The 24,021-nt window shown below is 37.0% G+C and overlaps 2 protein-coding genes across 9 annotated transcripts in view; one reads left to right on the top strand and one right to left on the bottom strand.

The window, feature by feature from the left end:
* The window catches only part of DYNC1I2 (dynein cytoplasmic 1 intermediate chain 2), a 29,113-nt gene extending 14,996 nt beyond the window's left edge, over positions 1 to 14,117 (top strand). For 4 of the 6 annotated variants that reach the window (XM_032114326.1, XM_032114328.1, XM_032114329.1 and 1 more), the window contains 11 exons: positions 4,754 to 4,843; positions 5,072 to 5,234; positions 5,327 to 5,426; positions 5,909 to 6,034; positions 6,945 to 7,091; positions 7,412 to 7,525; positions 7,879 to 8,012; positions 8,990 to 9,134; positions 9,962 to 10,102; positions 11,129 to 11,254; positions 11,949 to 12,456. In XM_032114326.1, the coding sequence (XP_031970217.1) occupies positions 4,754 to 4,843; positions 5,072 to 5,234; positions 5,327 to 5,426; positions 5,909 to 6,034; positions 6,945 to 7,091; positions 7,412 to 7,525; positions 7,879 to 8,012; positions 8,990 to 9,134; positions 9,962 to 10,102; positions 11,129 to 11,254; positions 11,949 to 12,062 (1,400 nt within the window). In that variant the 3' untranslated portion in view covers positions 12,063 to 12,456. Of the gene's footprint in view, positions 1 to 4,753; positions 4,844 to 5,071; positions 5,235 to 5,326; positions 5,427 to 5,908; positions 6,035 to 6,944; positions 7,092 to 7,411; positions 7,526 to 7,878; positions 8,013 to 8,989; positions 9,135 to 9,961; positions 10,103 to 11,128; positions 11,255 to 11,948 lie in introns of all 6 variants that reach the window. The other 2 variants (XM_032114325.1, XM_032114330.1) reach the window with 2 other exon arrangements.
* A 1,267-nt stretch (positions 14,118 to 15,384) lies between these two features.
* The window catches only part of SLC25A12 (solute carrier family 25 member 12), a 46,515-nt gene continuing 37,878 nt past the window's right edge, over positions 15,385 to 24,021 (bottom strand). For 2 of the 3 annotated variants that reach the window (XM_032114322.1, XM_032114323.1), the window contains 5 exons: positions 20,696 to 20,836; positions 19,212 to 19,350; positions 16,796 to 16,954; positions 16,523 to 16,613; positions 15,385 to 15,984 (listed from right to left, as the gene is read on the bottom strand). In XM_032114322.1, coding sequence (XP_031970213.1) covers positions 15,801 to 15,984; positions 16,523 to 16,613; positions 16,796 to 16,954; positions 19,212 to 19,350; positions 20,696 to 20,836 — 714 coding nt within the window. In that variant the 3' untranslated portion in view covers positions 15,385 to 15,800. Of the gene's footprint in view, positions 15,985 to 16,522; positions 16,614 to 16,795; positions 16,955 to 17,473; positions 17,607 to 19,211; positions 19,351 to 20,695; positions 20,837 to 24,021 lie in introns of those variants that run through there. The other variant, XR_004241240.1, reaches the window with a different exon arrangement.

Raw genomic sequence — 24,021 nt, 5'->3', positions numbered from 1 at the left:
AACCGGACCCTTCTTAATATATCTTAAGATTTTAAAATACTGTTGGAGCTCTGCTTTTGAATAAGGAAAATAGAAGCAGTTTTATTAGATATGCTCTGCAGTCATTCTGCTTGATTAGGTCCACTTGTGCTAACACTTGGTTTGGTGGGGGAGGACAGCACATGAAATAAAACCAACAAACCCACAATGAATCACCAAACTAAATAGTTCTCTTTGTTCCAGTTCTGTGTGTTACAGTAGTTATGTAGTTACATTGTAAGCTGCATTAGGAAACATTCAAAGTACAACCAGTCTGTCTGGTGGGACAGATAGGAACTAGAAGTAAACTAGTTTTGGATTAAAACCATTTCTAGTTGTTATGGAAATATTTGTGGCAACACATACCAAGTGAGTTAAATATGAGAGATTTCATGTCCTCAGATAAAACTTGGCATTTGGAAATGCCTGTTTTGGATTCATGTAGCAGTTAAATTAATTTTGAAATGTGACAGCTTCCTTAGGAGATGAAGACATTTAGTGTTCTAACAGGTCTCACAACTTCCATTATTTTATTGCAATACTAAAATGTTGATTTATTATGACCTCAAAGTATTTGAGAAACTGCCTTAGGAAGATTGATCTTTCTATATTATAAAACAATAAAATCGGTCTCTCTCCTAGAAATCAGTTAATCCAAAGAAAGATGGGTGTATAGGGGAATATGATTTTGCTCAGCTGTCACAATTAAGGCTTTCCAGGGCTAACTGGATATTTGCTACTTAGTGTTGCTGTACAATACTGTGCATGTGCAATCACAGCTGAGTGCAGACAGTATTATTGCATTAACTCCACTCTTTGAGGAATAACTGTCTGCTAGCAACTCCAAGACACAGAGTTAAAATATTAAGCACAGTAATAAAAATATGATTTATAGGATTTGCTTCTTGGATGCTGGTATGACGAATGCAGGATTTATGAATTTTAGTATTTTTTAAAGAAATAACAGACCATTGTATATTCATGTATGATCCTTGTGAGTCCCTTCCAACTCAGAATATTCTGTGATTCTATATTATCTAGTACATGCCTTAAATGTACAGAAATACAGATAGGAAAACTTGATGTGAAGACATTCGGCTTAACCAAAGCCACCCATTTCACAGATGATTTAACTTTGATTAACCTACTCTGCAGCAACAGATTACTCAGACAACTGGAACTATACTCTGCAGTGTTATTGCTAGGTGCAGCCTAATTTACAGCACTGCTTTTCTTTCTGTCTTGCCAAAATACATCACAATTTTGATGTTAACTCAAAGTAAAAATTCAATGGTTCATTAAATCTGTTTTTAGCATTCATTGACAAGACATTTGTTGCTATTAAAGATTGCATAAAAATAGCAGCTACTTTACTGCTCAGTTTGTAACCTTAGATCCCCTGATTGCCTGTCAGAAACAACATGGAGTTAATCCCTTAGCATATTATAATGAATATTCATCGATATGTTGATGTGACATAGAGTCCCATTTCCTGTCTTCACGGCCCTGTGACTTTTCCAAGTCTTTGTGGCCTTTTTTGAATCTGAAATCATATTTGGTACACTGACAATTGAAGTGGCTTAAAATGCCAGTAGATACAGTCAATAATGAATAAGGGTGGATGCAGTTAGGGCATGCCCTTAAGGTTTCAAATTTAGGTAGCTGACTTGAAATAAATGCAGTGCCCCACTGTATCATGGGTTCTTGACTTATTAGATTGGAACTTTTTCAGAAATAGTATGTCCAATGTTTCAGTGTTTGCTGGGTGCTATATTATTGTTATGGTAATTCCTTGCAAATTCTGGCATCTGGCCTGCTATTAAATAAATTCAAGATGAAGGAGAGACAGGAAAAGTAATTAAAACAAACATTTCTTATCTTGTTTTTAGTCCAGCAGCTTAATGGTGCCTTTTTTGTGAACTGTGAGAAAGCTTCCTGGGTTTGGAATAGAAAGCATTCTAGTTTTGGATAATGAGGTCAAGAACTTGTATTTGTGGAGATTTTTTTTTTTTTTGGTGGGGGGGCAGGGGGGCGTTTCTCCAGATCCCTTAATGAGAAAGTTTGGATGCGACTCTTCTTTAGAGAGAAGGTTTTAGATTTATGCAGTTACGGATAAATCAGTGAGATGACATGTTCAATTTCAAGTCTGATGCTTTGAGAATATTAAAATAAGTGTTGTATCCTGCATTTAAATGCAGTAATATCAGCTGGCTGTATGCAGTGAAAGTACTATGAAGGAATTTAGAGCTCTGTATAATATATGCCATTTATGTTTCAAACATTAAAAGGCAGGAGCAATCAACTATATGATCTTTTGAATAAAATATGTAGATTAGAAGGTCATATAGCACTAAGGGGTTGACCATCTACGTTTGACAAGAATTTGACTCCTGTCACTGAAAATGGTACTTAGAATCAGTGTAGTATGACTAATGGGGGGTTGGGCTGAAATTTCTAATTTGGGACTTTCAAAGCTAGAATAATGTATCCAGTGTGACCCAAAAGCAAATTTCTAAATTTGAAGGCATAATTCAATTCTGCAAGATTGATTGGCAGGGCAAAAAAGAGGGGGATTTTTATCCAAGTGGCCATAATTTGAATATGTGATCCTGTATGTGTTTTTCTCAAAGTCATGTGTGTTAACTCATATTACATTTTTTAATTAATCATTGTTCACACCTGTAGTTATTTGACATTAAGAATTCCCTTCTTTAAAATTGCCACAAGTTATACAGTTTTCAGGTTACAAGGCTGCTGTACATGTGAATCCATCGAAAAAGGAGCAGTGTCTTTCTGTTTCTTTGCGTGATTATTTTGCCCAAAAAAGCTTTCATTTTTTTTAAGTAGCACAAAAGCTGTAATTGGCATGCTTTGTAAGGAAGTGTCAATGTGCAAGAGAGTGGAGATCACTAAGAATTCTTTTACGGGTTCTTTCCCCTTTGCACCACCGCCTCCTCAGCAGGGTCACTGAGATCACTAGCTTTTCTTGAAATGGCCATTTTCACTGGCAGGTGCATTATACCCTGTATTTTCAGATTGTTTTTCCATTCTGAATGTTTGGCAGGTTGATTGCTCTGGCTGCATTGACGGAGAAAGGGCTGACAAATGCGGTTGGGCTGGCTGAAAAGACAGTGATTACTGTTTTCCTTTGTGGCTGATTGAGGCCCTTGAAAGGAAAGATTTTAACCTTCACCATTTGGTTCAAAAGTATGAGCATATATTGAAATCATTCATGCCATTTATCCTAGTTCTGTAAACTTGTCAGAACATAAAAATCGCTCAATTTCAAGTAATGTAGGATTGGCATACGTCATTATCATTTTGATTAAGTTGGAGTTTGTATTATTGTGTGCATTATACAGTGTCATTTAAAGCTTTCTTTCCTGCAGGTACAGTTATATTTTTATTGCCTATACTATGGAGTTAGAAAGATTTTCAGACCTCTTTAAACCTATCACTATGTGTGTGGTTTGGCAGCTGGTATGGCCTACAAGCTGTATTTTGTTTGCAGGGTAAAGGCTTGTCTGTAGACCTCCTGGAGTGCTGGTAATTGCACAGGCTTGCCATTGGGGAAAGACATGATTGGAAGCAGTGAGGCAGAAAAATGTTGTGCCATCCCATTGCCACCTCATAGCAGAGAGACAATCTTTGCAGTACCATCTGGTTGTTGCTATCTAGTCAGCTGGCCTGGCTGCTGGGACCATGGCTTGGCAGCTGGTTCCCATCCCTTGACCACCCCTTGTTTTTTTTTAACTCTTTTTGTGTGCATGCATGTGGATTTTGGTTTTTTTTTGCTTTTTGTGCTAGATAACTTTGAACATGGGTCAGGGAGATGGCTGCAACAAACAAGCTTAGTCCCTGTTGAATACTGTCTCATTACTTGTGATGAGGTATGCAGCAGTCTCCTGCTGCCATTCCCTTATAAGCAGATGACGTAGCTGTTTAACCAATAAAAACAAGCCTTTTCAGAAGCTTATTCTAGAAGGTGGATAAAAAAAAGCCAGCATATCCCACAGTTCTAAGTAATTTAAAGGTATTTTCTGGTTTACAGGATTCAAAGAATAAAATGTAGAAATGCAGAAAGTGCTGTAAGCCTTGTCAGTATTCCTGAACATTAACATTTTATTGCAGTTAGGGAAAACACATTTTCCTGTAAAGTTCTCATTGCCAAACATGATACAGATAATGAGACTTGCATCTAGAATGACAGAAAAAATGTAATCTCTCTGCTATTATCTTTAGCAAAATTTGCCTCTCAGAATAGCAACCTGAAAGCTAATGTAAGCCATCTTCATGCCATGTGCAGACCCATTAGACTGATGGTTTCAGATCACAAGTAAGCAGCTGCTCTGTAGACTATTTTAGACATTTGATTTTTCTTTATTCCACGGCATTAATGTGTCAGTGTGTTACACAGAACATGCCTCCACCGCATGGTTCTGTGTGGAATCATAAATGCCTGTAAGACAGATTTCCACTTTGGATTCTTTACAATTTTCTGCGTGTCTTATTTCAGTTTATGCAACTACATAACTCAGCCAGTAATACCCAGGTGTAGACAGTATTCCAATGATATTTTGGTTTGTGATAATGTTATCCTTGGGACTGCATTTTACAAATGCAACCATTTTAAGCTACATGATACCATTTTTCATCAGCTTATATGGGATTCATATAGAATGTTACTGTTCCCCTTTAGAAACACTGCCTGTCTCACCATAATCTTTCTCCTTAGATGAGGAAGAGGAGGATGATGTGGTTGCACCAAAACCGTTAGTTGAACCTGAGGAAGAAAAAACATTAAAAAAAGAGGAGGAAGAAGAAGGTACAGTTCACCTCAAGACATTCTGTGTGTGCTGTAAAGAAAGTCATCAATACATTTTTAACTCTTTGTTCTATTAATTTAAAATTAATTTCATTGTTAAGTACCAATTAGCCAGCAAAGCACAAAATCCAAAAATTATTAAAAATCATGATAAACACTGTTTTTCTGTCTTGCAAGGAATTGGTGAAAGCGTGCAGTGCAGCAAATGTCTGTATAAATCTTTTTCAGCTGCCCCTCATGAACTCACAGAGGAGGAAAAGCAACAAATTTTGCATTCTGAAGAATTTTTAAGTTTCTTTGACCACTCCACAAGGATTGTTGAAAGAGCCCTTTCTGAGCAAATCAACATTTTCTTTGACTACAGTGGAAGAGACTTAGAGGACAAAGAAGGGTAATGTGAATATTGAATACTTTTCTGTGCATGTCCAATACTTTTAATTGAAAAAGTGATCTAAGATTAATATCTCCTAATTGTCTTTACAGAGAGATTCAAGCAGGAGCAAAACTGTCCTTAAATAGGCAGTTTTTTGATGAACGTTGGTCAAAGCATCGTGTTGTCAGTTGTCTGGACTGGTCATCTCAGGTAAAAAATAATGCTTAAATTAAACAGTTGACTTTGTAAATTGATGTAGTTCTGTGCATTTGACTCCCATAAAAGCACAGCTGATACAGGCTGTATTTCTAAATGTGTTCCTTATGTGTTCTATGGCTTGCAAAAAGTTGACAGAGCTGTTAATCTTCTGTGAAAGGTAGCAAAAGGTTCGTATTGTGAGGAAGGTTGGCTTATGGACTGCTTTGTAGAGGTAACTTGGCTTCACTTAAAAGTACTGGGTTTTACAGTTAAAAGCAAGTTGTGATGAAAGAACAAGACTAATGTGTATGTTAATGCTGTTTTAGGAGCTAAATTAGCAACAATTGCAGTTTCAACTGACAATTTTTCATGGCTTTATAATGCAAGGTGGTTTTTTAACCTTACTTTGGCAAAAGAAAACAAAGATTCCAGGATTATCTGGACCATTAGACAGTTATTTTGCTTACTTTGAGTCTTTTTCGTTTACCATGCAGTATCCAGAATTACTTGTAGCCTCTTACAACAATAATGAGGATGCGCCTCACGAGCCTGATGGAGTGGCCCTTGTATGGAATATGAAGTACAAGAAAACTACCCCAGAGTATGTCTTTCACTGCCAGGTATGATTCTGTCTTGGGAGGGATTTTATGTTGATGAATTTGGACAAGTGCTTTCCTTATGTTTGTCAATATAATTTCATTGGGCTGGCATTTGCTTTAACCACATTTATTTGCCAACAGATGTTGATAGCTAGAGACTTCAGCTGAGAAATATTCTGTTTCAGAATTTCTGACATCATTCAGAATTCAGTCTTGTTTGAGAACTCATTTTCTGTTTTTATTTAAAAACAAGAAGACTTTCTTGTGTAATGGTTGAACCACAAAGGTTTGTATGTAAGGGGCTTGAGTGGGATTGTATACTACAGCTTAGTTTACTGAATAAAATGAAGACAGCCTGAGGAAATGGAATGAGGATGAAAACTAGAAACATATGCATCAAGGAAAAGGGCAGATGGAGGTTTTCTAGTAGTTTTCTGAAAGATAAAAACATGCAAATCTCTAACATTATGCCAAGCCCAGGATATCCATATTTTTTCCATAGTTTTGGAAAATTACACAGTTGAATCAAAATTTAACCTCATGTTGTCACATTACTCTCAAAGCCCAGATTGCAAAAGTAACTCTGTTATATCAAAATGAATTTCTACATTCTCAAAGAAGCAATGACTACAGAATGTGGCAAAACATTATTAAAATCTTGTGTGTTACTGGGCCTTCCTTTGCTAATAAACTACGCTAGGAGGAACACAGATGTATGCATGTGAAAGAAAAGAGGAGGAAAACTTCATTTTTAAATTGAAACAACAATAATGTTGAGGGGTTACAAAGGGTGTGTGAATCCTTAAGTAATTGGGCAGTGAAATAATGTACTGAATAAATTTAGGCAAAGAAGTTCTGATACTTCCTTTAGCTTTAGACAGAGTATCATTGAATGATAGTTTGTGTATTTTGTTGTTTTTCTTCCTTTCAGTCAGCAGTGATGTCAGCTACATTTGCAAAATTTCATCCCAATCTGGTGGTTGGTGGCACGTACTCGGGCCAGATAGTGCTGTGGGATAATCGCAGCAATAAGAGAACCCCAGTGCAGAGAACGCCACTTTCAGCTGCTGCTCACACGGTAGGAGGTGAAATATCTTCATGGACTGTGCCCTGTTGAGATGTGTTTCATGTCTAGGAAATTCTGTCCAGTGCACTAGATTGGCAATGCTTAAATGTTTATGTCCATATTTTGCCACTTAGGAACCAGGCTATTCACAAAAATCAGTGTGTCAGAAAAAACAAGTATCAGTTTTATAGGGGAGTATCATTTGTACTTTTGATTGTGATCAATCTTTTGTGCTTTGTTAAATGGTGAACTTGTGTATTTTACTGTACGTTAATTATATCAGAACTGGTTATTACCTCTAAATTCTTTTCTGATAATATTTTGTTTCTTAGCACCCAGTGTACTGTGTAAACGTTGTTGGGACCCAGAATGCTCATAATTTGATCAGTATCTCAACTGATGGGAAAATATGCTCTTGGAGTCTGGATATGCTTTCCCAACCACAGGTAAGATAAGTTTGGATATACATAGTATCTATTCCAGATTTATATTCTACAAAAAATTCAGTTGATCTAATAAACATTAATCAACATTTTCCCAACATGTAGAATTAAGGTAGTTTGATATTTGATAAAATATTTCCCCACCTGTGGAATCAAATATTTTCTGTTGATTCTTTCGTATATTTTTGGTGTACTTGTGTTAGTGGTGAACACAAATGTAGTAATAAGACTTCCTTATTCCTGCTTAATCTATCCAAGTAAAATAAAAAGAAAACCCTTCTATTGTGAAATCTAAAGGATTTTGTAGGTGTTAGTATTTCTTTTTATATATTAAGTTGCTGATATTTTCACTACAGGATAGCATGGAGCTGGTTCACAAACAGTCCAAGGCTGTGGCTGTTACCTGCATGTCTTTCCCTATTGGAGATGTCAACAACTTTGTTGTTGGCAGTGAAGAAGGCTCAGTGTACACTGCATGCCGTCATGGCAGGTGAATACAAACTTCAATTATTCAAAGGAATTAAAAATAGTGAAAGGATGAGTTCCTGCATGCTTTACAATCAAAATTTTTGTATATTTTCTCCTTTGCACTAAGGAGTATCTCTGTCTGAATTCCAGTTCACTTTTTCTTGAGGAAGAGCTTCATTGAAAACAGAAATAGTTGGAATATTGAATTGGTATTACGAGTTGTTTGTGTTGATGAGGATAGCATAGGTCACTGTGCTTTTATTCATTTGAATTGTAGCAGAACATTCCAAACTTTGTATCAGTTTTGTAGATAATTGTACAGTAACATCACGCACAAATGTTAAATTGGCTAGCTGTTCTCCTGCTGTTCAATCTATTTTGAAATTGTCTGACTGTATCTTATCAATTGCTTTCTTAAATACAATTGAGTGTCCAGGTTTCATCTCAAATACATATCACCTTGCTGCACAGCTTTTTTGGTTCCAAAATACCCCAAATCGTATCACTTTTGTGTAACATCCTTCCCATCTGTTTCCCTCCTTTTCATCACCCCTGATAGGAGGCTATTAGGGATATATTTTTACTGGTTTATGTCTGAACCTCGTGCCCATTAAGTGTATGCAACTTCTCTTAATTTAATGGGAGTTTTATGCTTATTCCTGAGACTGGATTTTGTTCTTTGTATGAATTGAAGTTGTAGCTATTGCTTGGAGGACAATGTAGTTAAGTGTGTAGACTGGTACTTGCTGAATGAGTCTCTTGTCCCTAGGATACATTTTGGCACATAAGGTTAGTAGAAAATACTTGTTGAACTTAAGGTCTGTTTTGAAGCCTGGTCTTCTGTGATCCTGCTGTGGTGAAGCCTTTTGCAGTGGGGTAACATCCATATAAGGCAGCAAAACCTTCTTGTGGCTGTATTTAAATTGCATTTCAGTGCTATCTCTGTCTGCAGATGTTTGGTTTCCAGATAATTAACCTTGGTTGTATATTCTGAAACAGCAAAGCTGGAATCAGTGAGATGTTTGAAGGACACCAGGGACCAATCACAGGTATCAACTGCCATGCAGCAGTTGGACCTGTAGACTTCTCACATCTTTTTGTCACCTCTTCTTTTGACTGGACAGTAAAGCTTTGGACAACGAAGGTAACTTAGATAGTTCAGTGGTTTTCTTCATAGCCCTTGACACAAGGTGGTGCTATAATGTAAGCTACTTAAGGAGGTTCACTAACCTGAAGTCAAATTGTGTGAAGTTCTGAGGGTCTTAGCTGCAGTCCCGCAAAGAGGAGACAGCTGATGAGCAAAACTAAGATTAACAACATAAAACTTTGCTTTCAGCTTGTACATCATTTGTATATTTCTGATCCATTCTTTTCACCCTTTTGCCCTTTGTTATCAACAATTATTACAAAGTAATCAAATGTAAATCATGTTATAAAGTCAGTTACCTCATATATTCATAAGGCAAATGTTTTGCTACAATTTTTTGGAGGACTAAGGGACAGCACCAAAACTAATGTCAGTTAAATTTGGTGAGACTCACAATTGAAATACCTGTCATTTCCACTGCCAGAATTACTTCTTTCTCTGTTAGTCTGATGCCCTGAGAAATGCAAAGCAGAGGAAGCAGAGTTAAAATCTCCGAGTAATAGTCACTGAATTATCATTGGCTTGAGTTACAAGATTCTTAAAACATTAAATTTACAATTTACAGTTGGCTTGCTATTGATTGTTTTATAGTAGCAGCCAGCAAAATGGCTGCATGCTTTGGAAAGCATATCTTTAATAATAAAAAGCATTCGTTTTTGGCTGATTTTTGTAGTGGCATTTTTTTAAAGCAAGTCAAAATGCAAATCACTTTTTACTTACTGCTGGTAATGCTGTTGAAGTTCTGTATTTTGCTTTACCTGTTAGTTTTATAATTTTGAAGTGTAGGGTTTGGGTATTGCATTATTATCTTTGCTTCTTTTCAGAATAACAAACCTCTCTACTCCTTTGAAGACAACTCGGATTATGTTTATGATGTGATGTGGTCTCCAACTCACCCTGCCTTGTTTGCCTGTGTTGATGGGATGGGCAGACTTGACCTGTGGAATCTCAACAATGATACTGAGGTGAGAAGTCAGGTTAAGAGTCGAATGCAGCTGGAAAATTGTTTGTACTCTTAAAAAAAAAAAGTCAGGAGTTTACTGTAGTTTGGGGTTTGGGTTTTTTTGCCATAGATTGTTTTTTTTGTTGTTCTTCTTAAATATGCTGTAGTTCCAGTAGTTTCTGTGTAGTAAATAGCATTCTTTGATTACACGGTTACAAATGACTCCTCATAATGAATAACAGCAATAATTAAATTGTTTTGCATATAACAAAAGAGCAAAACATCTGTTGGTGTAACACTGATCCATGTTGGGAAAGTGATTATAGACCTCTCACCCTTGTCAGTCTTGTCAGCCGACAGCTTAACAGTGTGAATAAACCTGTTATCACACACCACTGTTGTTCCCATTGCCACAGTAATACTGCAGGGAAATACTGCAGACATTTGTTTCTAAACTTAGAGAATTGAATGTTTGGTTTTCTGGTGTGGATTATACTTCATTATAATATAAATCTTTCCCAAGATTTGCTGGAGGTAGATCAGAGGAGAGACCTGACAGATATTTAGTACTTAAATTTCACTGTCTGAAAACTACTTATAGAAGAAAGTTGTAGGACCATATGCCAGCCTGTGGCTTTAAATTGGAATTACCTGTTCAAGCCTTTTGGACAGGGTTTGACCTGCCAAAACAGCTGATTTCTTCCCTGTCCTGTGTCATAATCTTCTGACATCCCAGGGTGCCTCGTCACTGCCTGAAAGTGGGCCTGTGCCTCCTGTCTCATGAGAAGAGTGCAGATGTGCCTTTTGATAGCAGATGTTTGTACTTTGGCCAAGGGACAGATGTGTTGTTTTGGTCATGTCACTGGCAATAGCTTAAGGTCACTGAGGGTCTTTGTATTGTGAACAGAGTCCTTGTTCTGCATACCATGCACCAGTTGAAGTGTTGGGTGCTTCTTTTGATGCAGCACAGATGGCTTAGCTGTGTTCTGTAATCTCTAGTTTATGGAAACCTGATGCATTTTTAGCAATGTGTTTTGAATTGGTACAGGTGCCCACTGCAAGCATCACTGTGGAGGGCAATCCTGCTCTGAACCGTGTGAGATGGACACATTCGGGGAGAGAGATTGCTGTAGGTGATTCAGAGGGACAAATAGTTATATATGACGTGGGAGAGGTATGTATGCCATGTATTGTGCAAAGTATATTGCAAAACACTTGAGTTTCTTTATTTAGCAGCTTGCCTTTCACTTTTTTCTCCTGTCATTAGAGGAATAATAATTAGGTTTAGTTTGTATTTTTGAATTAATATTTCCTAGTGGTGTTTTATTTAAGGTATTCTAGCATAACTTTTTAGCATGTTGTCATCCAGTCAAAAAGAAGAAGCTTTACTGTAAGGCTGGTGAAATAAGAATCAATGGGTTTTTTTCATAGAAATTGTATCTTTTTTGTAACTGTGGCACATGTGAATTCTGCCCCTAGCTTGAGAAGTACTGAACGAAACAAAATCGTTGCAGTGAAGCAGACTTGATTTTGTTCTTACAGGGAAGCTGTTGCTACTGTGCAAGTATGTGTACTGCAGTAGTACATGACTAATTGAGGGGATGAGATATAGCATTAGTATTGCCCTTTGGAGGCAGGCTCTCAGAGGGAGATACATAGCACAAGCTTGTAATAATACCATTCTGTACTTCAATGCCGGAATCTCAAATTCTGCTTCTTTTATTAGTTGGAGCTTGTGTTGCTTACACTAAAATAAAGGTAAGCTTATCTAGTGGAACCTCTTCTGAACGTTGTTGAAGTGCTCTGCTGTTCAAAGTGAGCTCAGCTTTATTTCTCAGTAGGTTTCAGTAACACTCTCTGTGTCACAGCAAATCGCCGTTCCTCGCGGGGATGAGTGGACTCGGTTTGGCCGAACGCTGGCAGAAATCAACGCCAACAGAGCTGATGCGGAAGAGGAGGCTGCGACCCGCATCCCAGCATAGAGCCTTCCAAACAGGCTGCTGGGCTACACCTGGGAGTGGCTGGATGCAGATCCTAGTGTCAGTTCATGTGTCAGTTCTAATCATAGCTTAAGGGAGGAATATATGGATTCAACAATGGACTTTGAAACGTATTAAGATCAGTGAAAATCAGATCCTGCATTATGTTTTATATATAAATTACAAGCACATTCTTGGATTTGTGTAACTTTTAATACAGTTAACGTTGACTTTGCAAGGATCTTCTTTTGCTGAACACTAACCTGGTATAAATTTGCTACTTGGCTTCTGTAAAGTCCAATTTGAAACAATATCTTTCTGAAAAGTTCTGCTCCTACAACTTTCTGTATTACAGACTAACCTTCATTAGGTAGTAAATCTCTGAAGCATTCTTTAATTTGAACTCTTCAAATTACCCATGATATGCATGCATATGTTCCAAGTTTCATTGTTTATATATAGATAAGCCTCAGACTCTGGTAGTGGGTAATATATGTGAATAAAAATTTGTCTGTAGTTACAAACTTACTTGATAATCAGACCTGAATTAATGAAATACATATTTAATACCAATTTCCTTTTGTTGAATTGGTGCATTAAAAGGTGAGACTGATTCATAAATAAATATTATACGAGCACTTGTCAGCTGCCCTGACCTCTAATCTGTGTCCCTGCAGTAGTTTAAAGTTTCTGGGAGCTGATTTTACTACACACATCACAGGGTTGTTTTCTACTCCCAACCACCCCTTACTGCCATGGCAATTTGGTCGATAGCAAAAAGGCTCCTGTTATCAATTGTTTTTTTTCCAAAGGATAAGGAACTAGATTTTGACTTAATTTCTATAGCATGATGATTTGCATTCTGTTAACCACGGACGTGCTACTAATTTTCTGTACTAAGGTAAAGATTTTTATGATGATTATTATTGATTTTTAACATTTTTATTGAAACAAAACTTCTAATGGCTTGAAACAGAACAGTTGGAATTTCTGTTAAAGGTTACTTGTTTTTCTTTCTTAGCATATTATAAAGTTTTCTATCAAGACTGGTTGCAGGGGGACTGTTGCTTTTGGTTTTTTTTAAATAAATACTGTGAGTTGCACTAGTTAGGCACTAAATCAGTTTTGTAGCCTTTAACTTAGGACTCTACGTTTGTTCTTAGTCTTTTACAAGCTTATCATTTTCCCAGCAGATCTGGTTTTATATGCTTAAAAATAGGAAATAGGTTTGTATTCCTTAATCAGTTTTGTGTCCAGTATTGTCATTGTTTCTTCATTGTTTAACTTTTCTGGTTTGGGTTTTTTCCTGTTTCTCCTTGTCTCAGTTCTGTTATGAGCAGCTTACAGAGACACAGCAGTAACAGCAGTTCTCTCTTTAGAAAGTTTTCTTTTTTGGTGGGTGTGGAAGTGAAATGTGTTTAGGCTTCCCATTGGTGTTGGCATTCCAAGGGTGTGTCCCCCTCCTTTTTCAGTGCCGTCATGCTGCTTGGTTTGCAACATTTACCCTGTGTGTGATCTCAACCATACAACAGCAGCTCTGTTCAGTTGAGAAGCATGTGAACTGTGTCAGAACAGGCACATCATGAGATGGTTTGTACCTTTAGGCACAGGAAATCTTAACAAGCAGAAGGTCTCTTGGTTTGATGGTTTTGGAGGGAGGGGGCACTTGGGTTTTTGGTTGGTTGTTCTTGTGGGGTTTTTTACTGAGATTACTTCTCATTGAATAATACATTTCCCTCACACTTTTATTTTCAGAAGTCCAGTAGCTAAGGCTTTCTTCCAATGCCTGTTGCATACATGCAGGTCATATGGCATTAGTTTTGTGTCATTTCAACCTTTTAATAGTTTTTCAATTATTAAATTTAGTACTACTGTGTCTTTATTCCTGCTTGTGGTCCTCCCTCACAAATAGTTGAGTACAGATTAAAAATGTTGTAAAAGCCATACCTGCAACGATGAGACCAAAAGCGACGCTAGATGCTGTAAATGATCCTTCTGGGAGCCAAACTGTCCAGTTTTGGAGCTGTAAGAAATACAAATGCTGTTGTGCATTGTGAAGTCTCCTAAGGTCTTGATCAAGTCAGTCAACAAGCTGTGACTAAGATTAAATGCCAGTGGGTACGCACCATTTTTGTCTTTGTTTAGAAAAACACAGGACAAAATACATAGATACAGGAGAGGGTTCCTGTGAAGCCTGTCTCTATCCAGAAAACAGTACAGAACAAGAAATTCCTTCAACACAATACAACAAATAAAGAAGGAAGCCTTCGAATGGGATTATCTATAGTCATATTGGAGAATAGTGATCAGACTCCCAAGGTCAATGTATTGTAACCTGTGGCTCACTAAATATTATTCAGCATCAAAGTCATTTTTATCTTTCTTAGAGGCTAGAGCTGAAGGAGGGCTGGTCTGTGTAGTGTTCAGTTCTTAAGAAGCCATTTCTTCATAAACTGATTTATCCCTGATGGGCCTGCTGTCACCTAAGTAAGAAAACAGAACCTGAAATCAGTTTATACCACTTGGGTATTATCTAGTCCAGGATGTTTAACCCTGTAAGAAACATGTAAAACTTCAGTAAGCAAGGCTGGAAACCCACCCATCTCATCTCTGGCTGGCTGGACAGTGTAACTAATTTTGTTCCACAACAGGAGAAATCTAGACTCCCCTATTTCCTCTGACATTTTTGCATTTAAATATTATACCAGGGAAACTTTTGGCAGATATTAAGCCAGAAATAGTTCAAGCTTTCACTTTCTCTTTTACTTCCACTCACCTGTAAATGTAAATGTAAACAATCAGTTTGGTGTATTAAAATAATACAAATATAAGTAGGTTTTTTCCTCCACAGAATAACCTAATCTCATGGTAAAACAATCTAGAAATAAAGAGAATGCTTTCAGTTTTTTATAACAAGTTTTCTATTCGGGAAAAAAAGACACGCTGAGTAATAAACCCTGTAAAAATTCTTGAGTCTTGATTTGCCAGTAACTGGCAAATCTCTCACTGTGTTTTAAATATGCTGCTGTAGAAGTAATATCTATTACACATTTAGTATTGCCTGTATTTTGAGAGAATTCCTTGTCATAAAGTAGTGCTGCAAAATAAAATACTGCATGTGCTCATCTAATTACTGTGCTCTCTAACACTTATGAGCCAGCACAGAGCATTTTAATTCCTTTGCTGTTACCAGAGGGAAGGGCATTCCTGCAGAGTCCTGTCCATTCATTAAATGGTGCATCTGACCTTTACATTTACTCTGTGGAGGGAAAAACAATCATGCTGGACAACTTCCCAAAAATTCAAAGAAACGAACTGACACAAGTGTTTTTAAACATTTTATTGTCACGATTGTTAACAAAACACCTTCAAAACATCTGTACATTTCAAACTATTTTGAACTGCAATACCCATTATATAAATGTATGTGTATAGATGCCCTGATGTCTCTGTACAAAGATGTACAATATGTACAGTAACATTAAATGCAAGCTGTGCAAGGCAAAGTCTAGGCTACAGCTTCATGCCACTGGTTAAAACAAGGCAGAGAACCACAGCTTCAATCAGTTCCTTGTGTGTAAATAAATAAATGCAGGTATGTATGAATATTTGAAAGGAGCAATTAGATTTGCAAGCTCAGTTCAGCTAGAACACATGCAGCTGACTGGAAAAAATACAGCAGTACTCTTGTGAACTCTTTCCACTGCATCACTTTGTTCACTTGAAACATCTTTTCAGGATTCAGCTGTGTGCTTGAGCTGAGGTGGTGGCAGGAGCTCGAAACTTTGGAAGATACAAACCAAATTTATTTTCGATACCAGCAAACGTAGCTGTAGCAAGTCTGTATCCACCTATATGTGCAGGATTCACAGGAGGAAGATCGGAAATTCGAGTTTTTGGGGTAGATTCTGATCCAGTGGGTTTGCTGTTCGAACGAAGAAAAAAGGTCTTTTTGTTAGTCTAGATTACATAAGGAAGGACTTTAAATAGACTTATTCAGGCTTAAATACTTAATTCTTTTGTCTGAATATGGAAGACTGTTAAAGCTGACCTTAAATAATTAATGCCTATGGTGAAGTGAATGAGGTCAGACCACTACTTAATTTTAAATCAAACCCAAAACTGAAGTTACATTTTTTTGATACTTTCGTAAATTCTTTTAACTTCCAGTGTCACGAGGAAAATGGACAAAACTATGTTGCTACAATGGAAATACAAATTAGTGTATTGAAATAAATAGGAAATGGCTCTTTATCTCCTCATCTGTTTACAAGTGGCATGCAAGTTTCCCTCAATTATGTAAGGATATATAATTGAGGGGATTTTTTTTTACATGCTGCAATTTTAAGTACAGGTGCTCAAAGTCAACAAGCTTTAATGGGTCCTATGCATGAAAAAGTCAGGGTTTTTTTCTTAACTTGGCAGTTGTTTCGTGCAAGCTAAATAGCAAATACTTGACTTACAGGCCTCCAAAATCAACATAAAACCATCTCTGCAGAAGTTCGTAAGTGACCAAAGTAACACCAAACTGGGGTGAAGATCTGAACACACGAGCTGTTAAACATTACAAATCATAATGTTAAACAAATAAAACAATTCCTCAGGAGAGAAGCTAAACATTTTTAACAAGGTGTTATGTTTTTCACAATCACACCTGGTAAATACTGCTCTGAGTCCTTAACAAAGCAAGTGCTGATTTGCAGATTTGGGGTCAGCCTTCATAATTTTTTTCTCACCTCCAGCTCCCTTCCACAAAGCCGAAGGGCCTTCTTCCATTAGAATCTTTCTGAAGCAGTCAATAACTCCACTGTATGTTGTCTGACCAGCGCGAGCTGCCACTTGCAGTCTTGTCTTGATGACATCAGCAGGGGTTACCAAAGAAGCAGCAGGCACGCCTTTTAGAAGAAAACCACATTTAATTTGCACAAAGGATCTTGTAAAAGATGAAACACTTACAACTGAAAAATACAAGTGCAAACTTTCATATTTTTTACAAAGGCTAGACATTACAAAAAAAGCAGGTTTTTACTCTTGATGGTCATATAAACTGTCATGCCTGATATAATCGTTTTGACTTCCCTCTAAATTTAAAGGCTGTAACTGATAGTAAAGGAAATAAACTATCAAAAACCATTCTCAACATCTTCTAGTGGTCTGGCAATAGCAGTAGTTTGAAACAAGATAAAATTGGCTATATATGTAATATATAAAAATTAGTTGTGCAAATTTACTGTATTTTTTTATACTCTATGACATATTTTGCAAATTACATAGATGACTGATTTGGGAATTTAATCCTATGCATCCATTTGTTAAAGGTGTTGATGAGAAAAACTACTCCTTAAAACCCCTATTCTACAGAAATAACGTCTATACTGCTGTTTGGACTGTTCTGTAGAATAGATGCTGCTTACTTCAGTAGGCAAGCCATATAAAGACTGAGGACAATGACGGTGTTTTACAAGTCTGCTTAGTACCAACAGTGTGATATTAGCCAGCAGTGATGGAAGAACAAATCTCCACTTCTAAGGCACCACTCTCGGCTTTCTAGTCAAAGGAAAGGAGAAAGTTTTCAGAAATTTACTCCACAGTATATAACTGTGTTATCTATTTCTGAATACTTCTGCATACTGTAAAAACTTCATCCCCTTAAAAAGAGGAACCATCATCTGACTTAAAATTATCAAATTAATTTTGACTTCTGTTAAACTTTTACAATTGGTTAATACTGAATTAAAAATTTTTACAAGTCACTGGCTTGCACAGGTGATGATAAACTCTGAAGTCTCACTGACCGATTCAGGAGGTTTTAAAGGAAAACAGAAGCACTGTGATTAAGCCAGCAAGCATACACAAATAGCAATCATATGCAGATTTTCCTTCCAGGCAGATCCCTTCAGACTGTATTCTTGCCTGCTGCACACGCATAAGAGGAATTCAGTGAGCAACTGAGAATTTGAAATTTGCAATTCAGAGAGGCAGATTCCTGTACATACTAGAAAATTAGGCCTATGAGATTTACACACATTTTTAACTGGGTTCATCACTTAGTATGAGCAACACAAACACTAATGAAACAAAGAGAAGGTGTGAAGTTTGCAGTCTAAAAAGTCTTCTAGGAGATAAAGTTAATAATATCTTTTAAATTATATAGGAGTTTTGTATGAGTATAATAAGCTAAATAATTTTCCATTTCTGGCAGTTCTGCAATACTAAAGAATAAACAGGGCTACAAATCTATTGGATTTTTCCTAGGTGGTCTCCCTTCACTCTGGCATAAGGAACACACCAACTGGCACAGAGCAGGTGCGGCCAAGCTCTGTATCAAGTCCGATATAGGGAACTACTATTCACACACAGGCACTCATGACTGATGTATATCTATAGTTATGTCTTACAATTGTAACAAGTGGCAAAGTGTCTTGCTCAGCCCAGTGGTGTTTTTGAACTGCAGATTCTGACACTGAATCATTCACGGCTGAGAAGCTGCATGCGGATACTTGGTTTTCATCTGCTAAGCTCGTCCTTGGCAGTGCAGAATCTGACCCTCTCTATCTGCATGCCTAAATATCCACCACTATAGTTCCTACATCTAGTATTTCTATACCCCTTGCCATTTAGCAAAAAAAACTTTTTATCACAGCTGCATATTGTCTTTGTACTAAACTTGTTTGAGAAGCTGTAAAATATTTTAAATTTCAGAGTATGGTACTCCAGCTTCTTTACAAACTAATGCCCTATTTTCAGCAATTACATTTGAGCAAAGTTTCCTTTCAGTTATTCCGGAATCCAAACCTGGGTAAGTCATTTTCTTCTTAGCTCTTATGATCTCTCATTTTATGTTCATCAAAGATTCAAATTAGCCTTCAACTCTGAGAGCTCAGTAACAAGTAAAACCCCATTGAGACAGACAGATCAAATTTGACTACAAGTTGCTGAGCTGCATTATGCTGTTTATCCACATTATGCAAATGTAATTAGCTCTCATCAAAATTACATCGCCTCCCACTAAGGATAACAGTGATCAAATTTAGATTAAATCAGATACAATGGTACAGTACCTTCCTTTATATGGGGCTACTAAATGAATATTAAATATTATTCACTAAAAGAAGAAAAAAACTACTTTTAGGAAACATTCTGCAGAATTACCTGCAATGGCTCCAGCTGCAAGTAGATTAAGCCCTCCCACATGGCCACTTTCATCAGCAAGCATCATTTTACTATGAGCATAAACCGGAAAGTAGATTGCAGAAAAGGGAATGTCTCTGAGGAAACATGCTTTGGCACCCTGACACAGAGAAAAGAGACAAAATGCAAATAAATTCTGTAAATAAGGCTAAAATTGGTATCCAGCAAGCAGCCTGAGCCCTGAAAGTACAAACTCATTTGATATATCATGTAAATAACACAGAAGATAAAATGTCTCAGGAAACAGACAATACAGGGAACTTGCAAATAAGAATAAAGCACATCTAAACTGTCTGGAATAAGCAAGATTCAAGGTACATGTCTAATTTTGGTAAATTATACACATCAATCCTGACATCGGTACTTAGGATAAATACTTCTTACACACTGTGTGTCCAAAGGCAATGAAGGAAGTGGCAAAGATGAGTCCTTATGTCATTCTGAAAACCAGGGAAGCAGCAAGACAAGTCCCTGCAGGCCATTTTTTCCACCAAACACAAAGGCACTACTAAAATACCAGTGAGCACTGTAAGACCTCACACTGATCATCATCTGGTTGACCAAAGAAGCTGCACTGAAGGCTAACAAAAAAAAAAAAAAAAAGCTGCAGATTCAGTGCAGTTTAATAAGAAAATACAGTGGTCACAAATCTCATCTACCAAATTCAAAACAAAAGCTTCAGCTCTAAAAGTAAATGTGCACATGTCTATACTATTATTGCAGGTCTATGGGCAAATCACATAAAGCAATGTTTTGTAAGTGCACAGCTCATACAACTGCTGAATTTACGTATTACCCTTGCACTGGCAGAAGATACAGGAAGAAACACTCTTCTTGTTTAAGGAAACTAATAGCTTCTGCTCCATTACACCTGATCTGTAATGATGGCAGTAAGTATACCTGCAGGGAAGGAATCTGTTGACTGGCATTCTGCTGAAGTACCATACAGAACAGGCTTTTTTCAGTGGAATTTATTGACAAATCCCACCACTTAACTTCTTAAAAATCTGAATCCTACAAAACTTTACTACTGTTTCACTGCCATCAAATTATTAAGACAAAGAGAATATCCTGCTGCAAAGATAACAACAGAGATACAGAGATCCAAAATAAATATAAGAACGCACAGGGAAAGCAAAAGAAACTTTTCACAAAACCCCACCAAATGAAATGAGCAGTGCCAGAAGCCAGGAGGTCTGCAATACAGGGCTCCCTGTAGCTTGGCATATAAGCCCAAAGGATAGAATGGGGGAGTATTTTTTTGTATCCCACTGCCATTAATGAGTTTATAGAGTGAGTTTTCCTCAGTTTTCCATTGTGGGGCTGCCCTGCAGGAAGAGATTGGTTTTAAATTCAGAAGACATCTTTGTTTTTAACAGTTTTTGTTTGAACAATATAGAAGTTTAGCATAAAATGATGAAGGCACTCAAAGCAGAAGTACGTACCTTATAAAGACCAAGAAAGCCTAAATCTTTTATAACAGAGAGGGCACTGACTCTGGGTCCTGTAGTAATTTCTCCTGCTACCTGCAACCGAATCTTTACAATTTCCAGAGGATTGGTGAAGATGACCTGGGAAGCTCCTGCCTGCAAACCCAAGGAAAAAGAAAGTAAATTGCATTACCTAGAGCATGTGGTGATATATTGACTTTGCAAGTTGATGAGTGCCTTTACTTCTCACTGCATTAGCTGATATTCTCATGTAAAAATACATGAGAGAGCTTTAATAAAGCACCTGTCTGGAAGTTAAAAGCCCCAGATGAGAAATCATAGGTTTGCAAATATAGATTTTTACATTTATATTTTTATAGTCCCCTGAGGTGAATTAATTCAGTTTGTCTCTACTTTTCTCCTTGACATTGCTTTCTGGAAGTCATGGCTGTGTTTAAAAGTCTATCAGATATTACAGGAAATACTAAACTATAATAAACATTAGACTTGTGCTACGAGAGCATCAAATACACATAAAGACCTTATGTTTATTCAATAATAATCCATCACCAATGTGTAGACATGTTATTTGCATTTGGAAGTGATACTGTTTAAAAGGTAAATTTGCATTTTACAGTGTAATTTTAAATTATTAGAAAAGGTGTTTGGAGTTTTGTTTAGCAGTCAGTAATAGTCCTAAGTGGAAACAAAATATAAAATTCAAATAGGAAGACTAACATTTCAAAATATGATACTAGAGAGAAACAGGAGTCATATCTTTGCACTGAGCGTGACAGATTTTGCTTGCAGGAAATACTCTCTTGGCAGTGTTGAAGGACTACCTTGCAAACTTCCCAGCAGCAGTGTTGTAAAGCAGCTTTTGATTCTGCACTTTAACCAAAGACTTTCAAAGAACTGCATCTCAGGTTTGAGAGAGATTCAACCCGACAGTTCAGTTTCAGAGTTTTTAAACCCATTTAAAATGACATGTTTAGGTTTCTCCCCGGTTTGCTGCAGGTACTACCATTCACTTCTGAAGAAGTGTGTGGTTCATCACAAACCAGCTATATTTTACTAAGCTTGTTATCCTCCCCTCTTCCTAAGCCACCTTTTTTCATTTAAGAATTAAACCCACTTCCTTAAAATTTGTGGCATATAACCACTTGAATACAGCCAACTTTAAAAATGATTTCTTGCACAATATAAAAGCTCCTCTTAATTCTGATCCATTCCTCCAACCCATCAAATTTTAGTGAAGTAAATAAATGCAGAACATCTGCAATTAAAACATTTTACCACTTCTACATTGCCCAGGCAATAAACCCTTTTTGTGATGCTGGGGGTTTGGGAGGGGGGTGTGCATACAGGGGTGTGGTGAAGTAAACCCAATAGTCTGATATTGCACCTCCTGGACAGCCTGCATGGTGTTCTCTGCTAACTGATTCACAACTAACGAACACCAACCCTTTCTGCCTATAGCACCATCTTTTCTCTCCAGCAGCAGGCAGAATAAATTTGAGATTAGCCCTGATGCACAGTTTAGAAGTTGCCAATCTGCATTATTCTAGCCTAGAGACAACAGAGCATTGCAAACCTCATCAGCTCTTACTGAGAATGGCCCAGCACTTCAGGAGTACCTATGGGCTGGGGGCAAGAAGCATCAATGCCTCCGCTGACCAAGCATCCCATACTTCACTGAGCCTTTACTGAGCACTGACAGCCTTTTATTGCAAGCCCCATTTATAACTTCACTCAATATTGACACTTAAAATCATCACTGCACCAGCTTTACTTAAGCACCTTGACCCAAACAGTGGGAGATCCACCACTGCTTCTGATTAACTATCTCCACTGTAGTAAGTACTGTCTTTAACACTTCCTACTCAAATAATCAGTCCATACAGTCATTCTTAATTTTATTCCCTCACTTCTTCACCTCTCCGAAAGCAAATCAAAACCTACATTTTTGTGGACATTTGTTGCAAGCATCGGGAAGATCACCAGAACTCCCAGACCAGCCAAAGTGATTCCCATCTTCTCTGTTCCTTGGACTTACGGCATTGTTTACTCAGTTATCTGACACCACTCATGTCCAAAGGCATTCTTCAGACTCCCTTTACTTCTCATCTCATCTTTTCTTTTCCAGTTCACACACACCTATGCATGCAAGATGAAATGGCTGTCTTGCTAGGCAAAGTTCCAATCTAAATAAAATTTATAAAAGTTGCATCTGGCAAGTTCTGTTAAACAACTAATTTTTTTTGTTCACATTGCATTAAGCATAAAACCAATTTCAAATGTTTAGCATTTCCTTATATCATTTAAAAAAATAATTTTGGTAGATAAAATGTTAAGCAGTGTGTTCTGGCTACATAATACAATGGACCACACAAAAAAATTCAAGTAACTTTAAATTGCAACACTAAGCTAGAAATTCACTCCTTCTAGACAATTACCAGCTACTTGCCTATTAAATATGTATTATTTGTTTACATGTATATGTGAAATTCCATTTTTTATTTTAATGTTAAAAATTAGCACATCCTACAGAGCAGCCAAAATAACTCTTCCTATTTGCTTAACACCTACCACAGAAACACAAATAGGCCAATTTGTAAACATTCCTATTTTCTGCCCTGAATTCAATCTTCCTGCAATTAACATTTTCCTCTCCTAGGTGCACAGCTGCCTACCTTTCTGTTAAAATCAGCCATAGCCCTCTTCTGATACAGAAAGTAAAAGACTCTGAACACAAAACATTTTAATAATTTAGCAGCAACACTAATCAGACATACAATGTTACAAATTCTATATAGTTAACACAGAACTATGTATTCCAACAGTATTAAGAGTATGATTTGGTGATCAGGTTATTGAGAAAAATAAAATACGGAAAACTCTATGCTTATATTATCAGTAGAAAACCCACTGAAAAGCTCTTTAATTACATCAACACTTTTGAGTATTTACAGTGTTGACAGACTTCTCAACAGGCAGCTTTCTCAAAAAGAGCTGTAACTACCTAGATACCCCGTTAAATACTCCCTGTTAGCAATATGTCCTTCTATCCAAGTCTTGACTTACGCTGTTTTACTTGGAGCTTGGCAAACTTTTCTGCCCAGCAGTGATTTGATTCACACGAAGAGGAGCGCTGCATTCAGTGGAGTGACACAAATGAGTTAGGTCCCTCAACAGATCACAAGTACAGACAGGACAAGCATTGACTTTAATACAGAACATGTAACACAAGAAAACTCACTTTTTCACTGTGTATATTTTAAAGAATGAATGCAAGCATTGTTTTTAGTTTGTCAGTGTTTTCTATTTAAGTAAAAGATAGC

The sequence above is a fragment of the Corvus moneduloides genome, chromosome 7 (assembly GCF_009650955.1).
Source record: "Corvus moneduloides isolate bCorMon1 chromosome 7, bCorMon1.pri, whole genome shotgun sequence".
Taxonomy (NCBI): Eukaryota; Metazoa; Chordata; class Aves; order Passeriformes; family Corvidae; genus Corvus; species Corvus moneduloides.
Note: the sequence above shows the minus strand (reverse complement) of the source record. Positions and strands in the feature narration are given on the sequence as shown.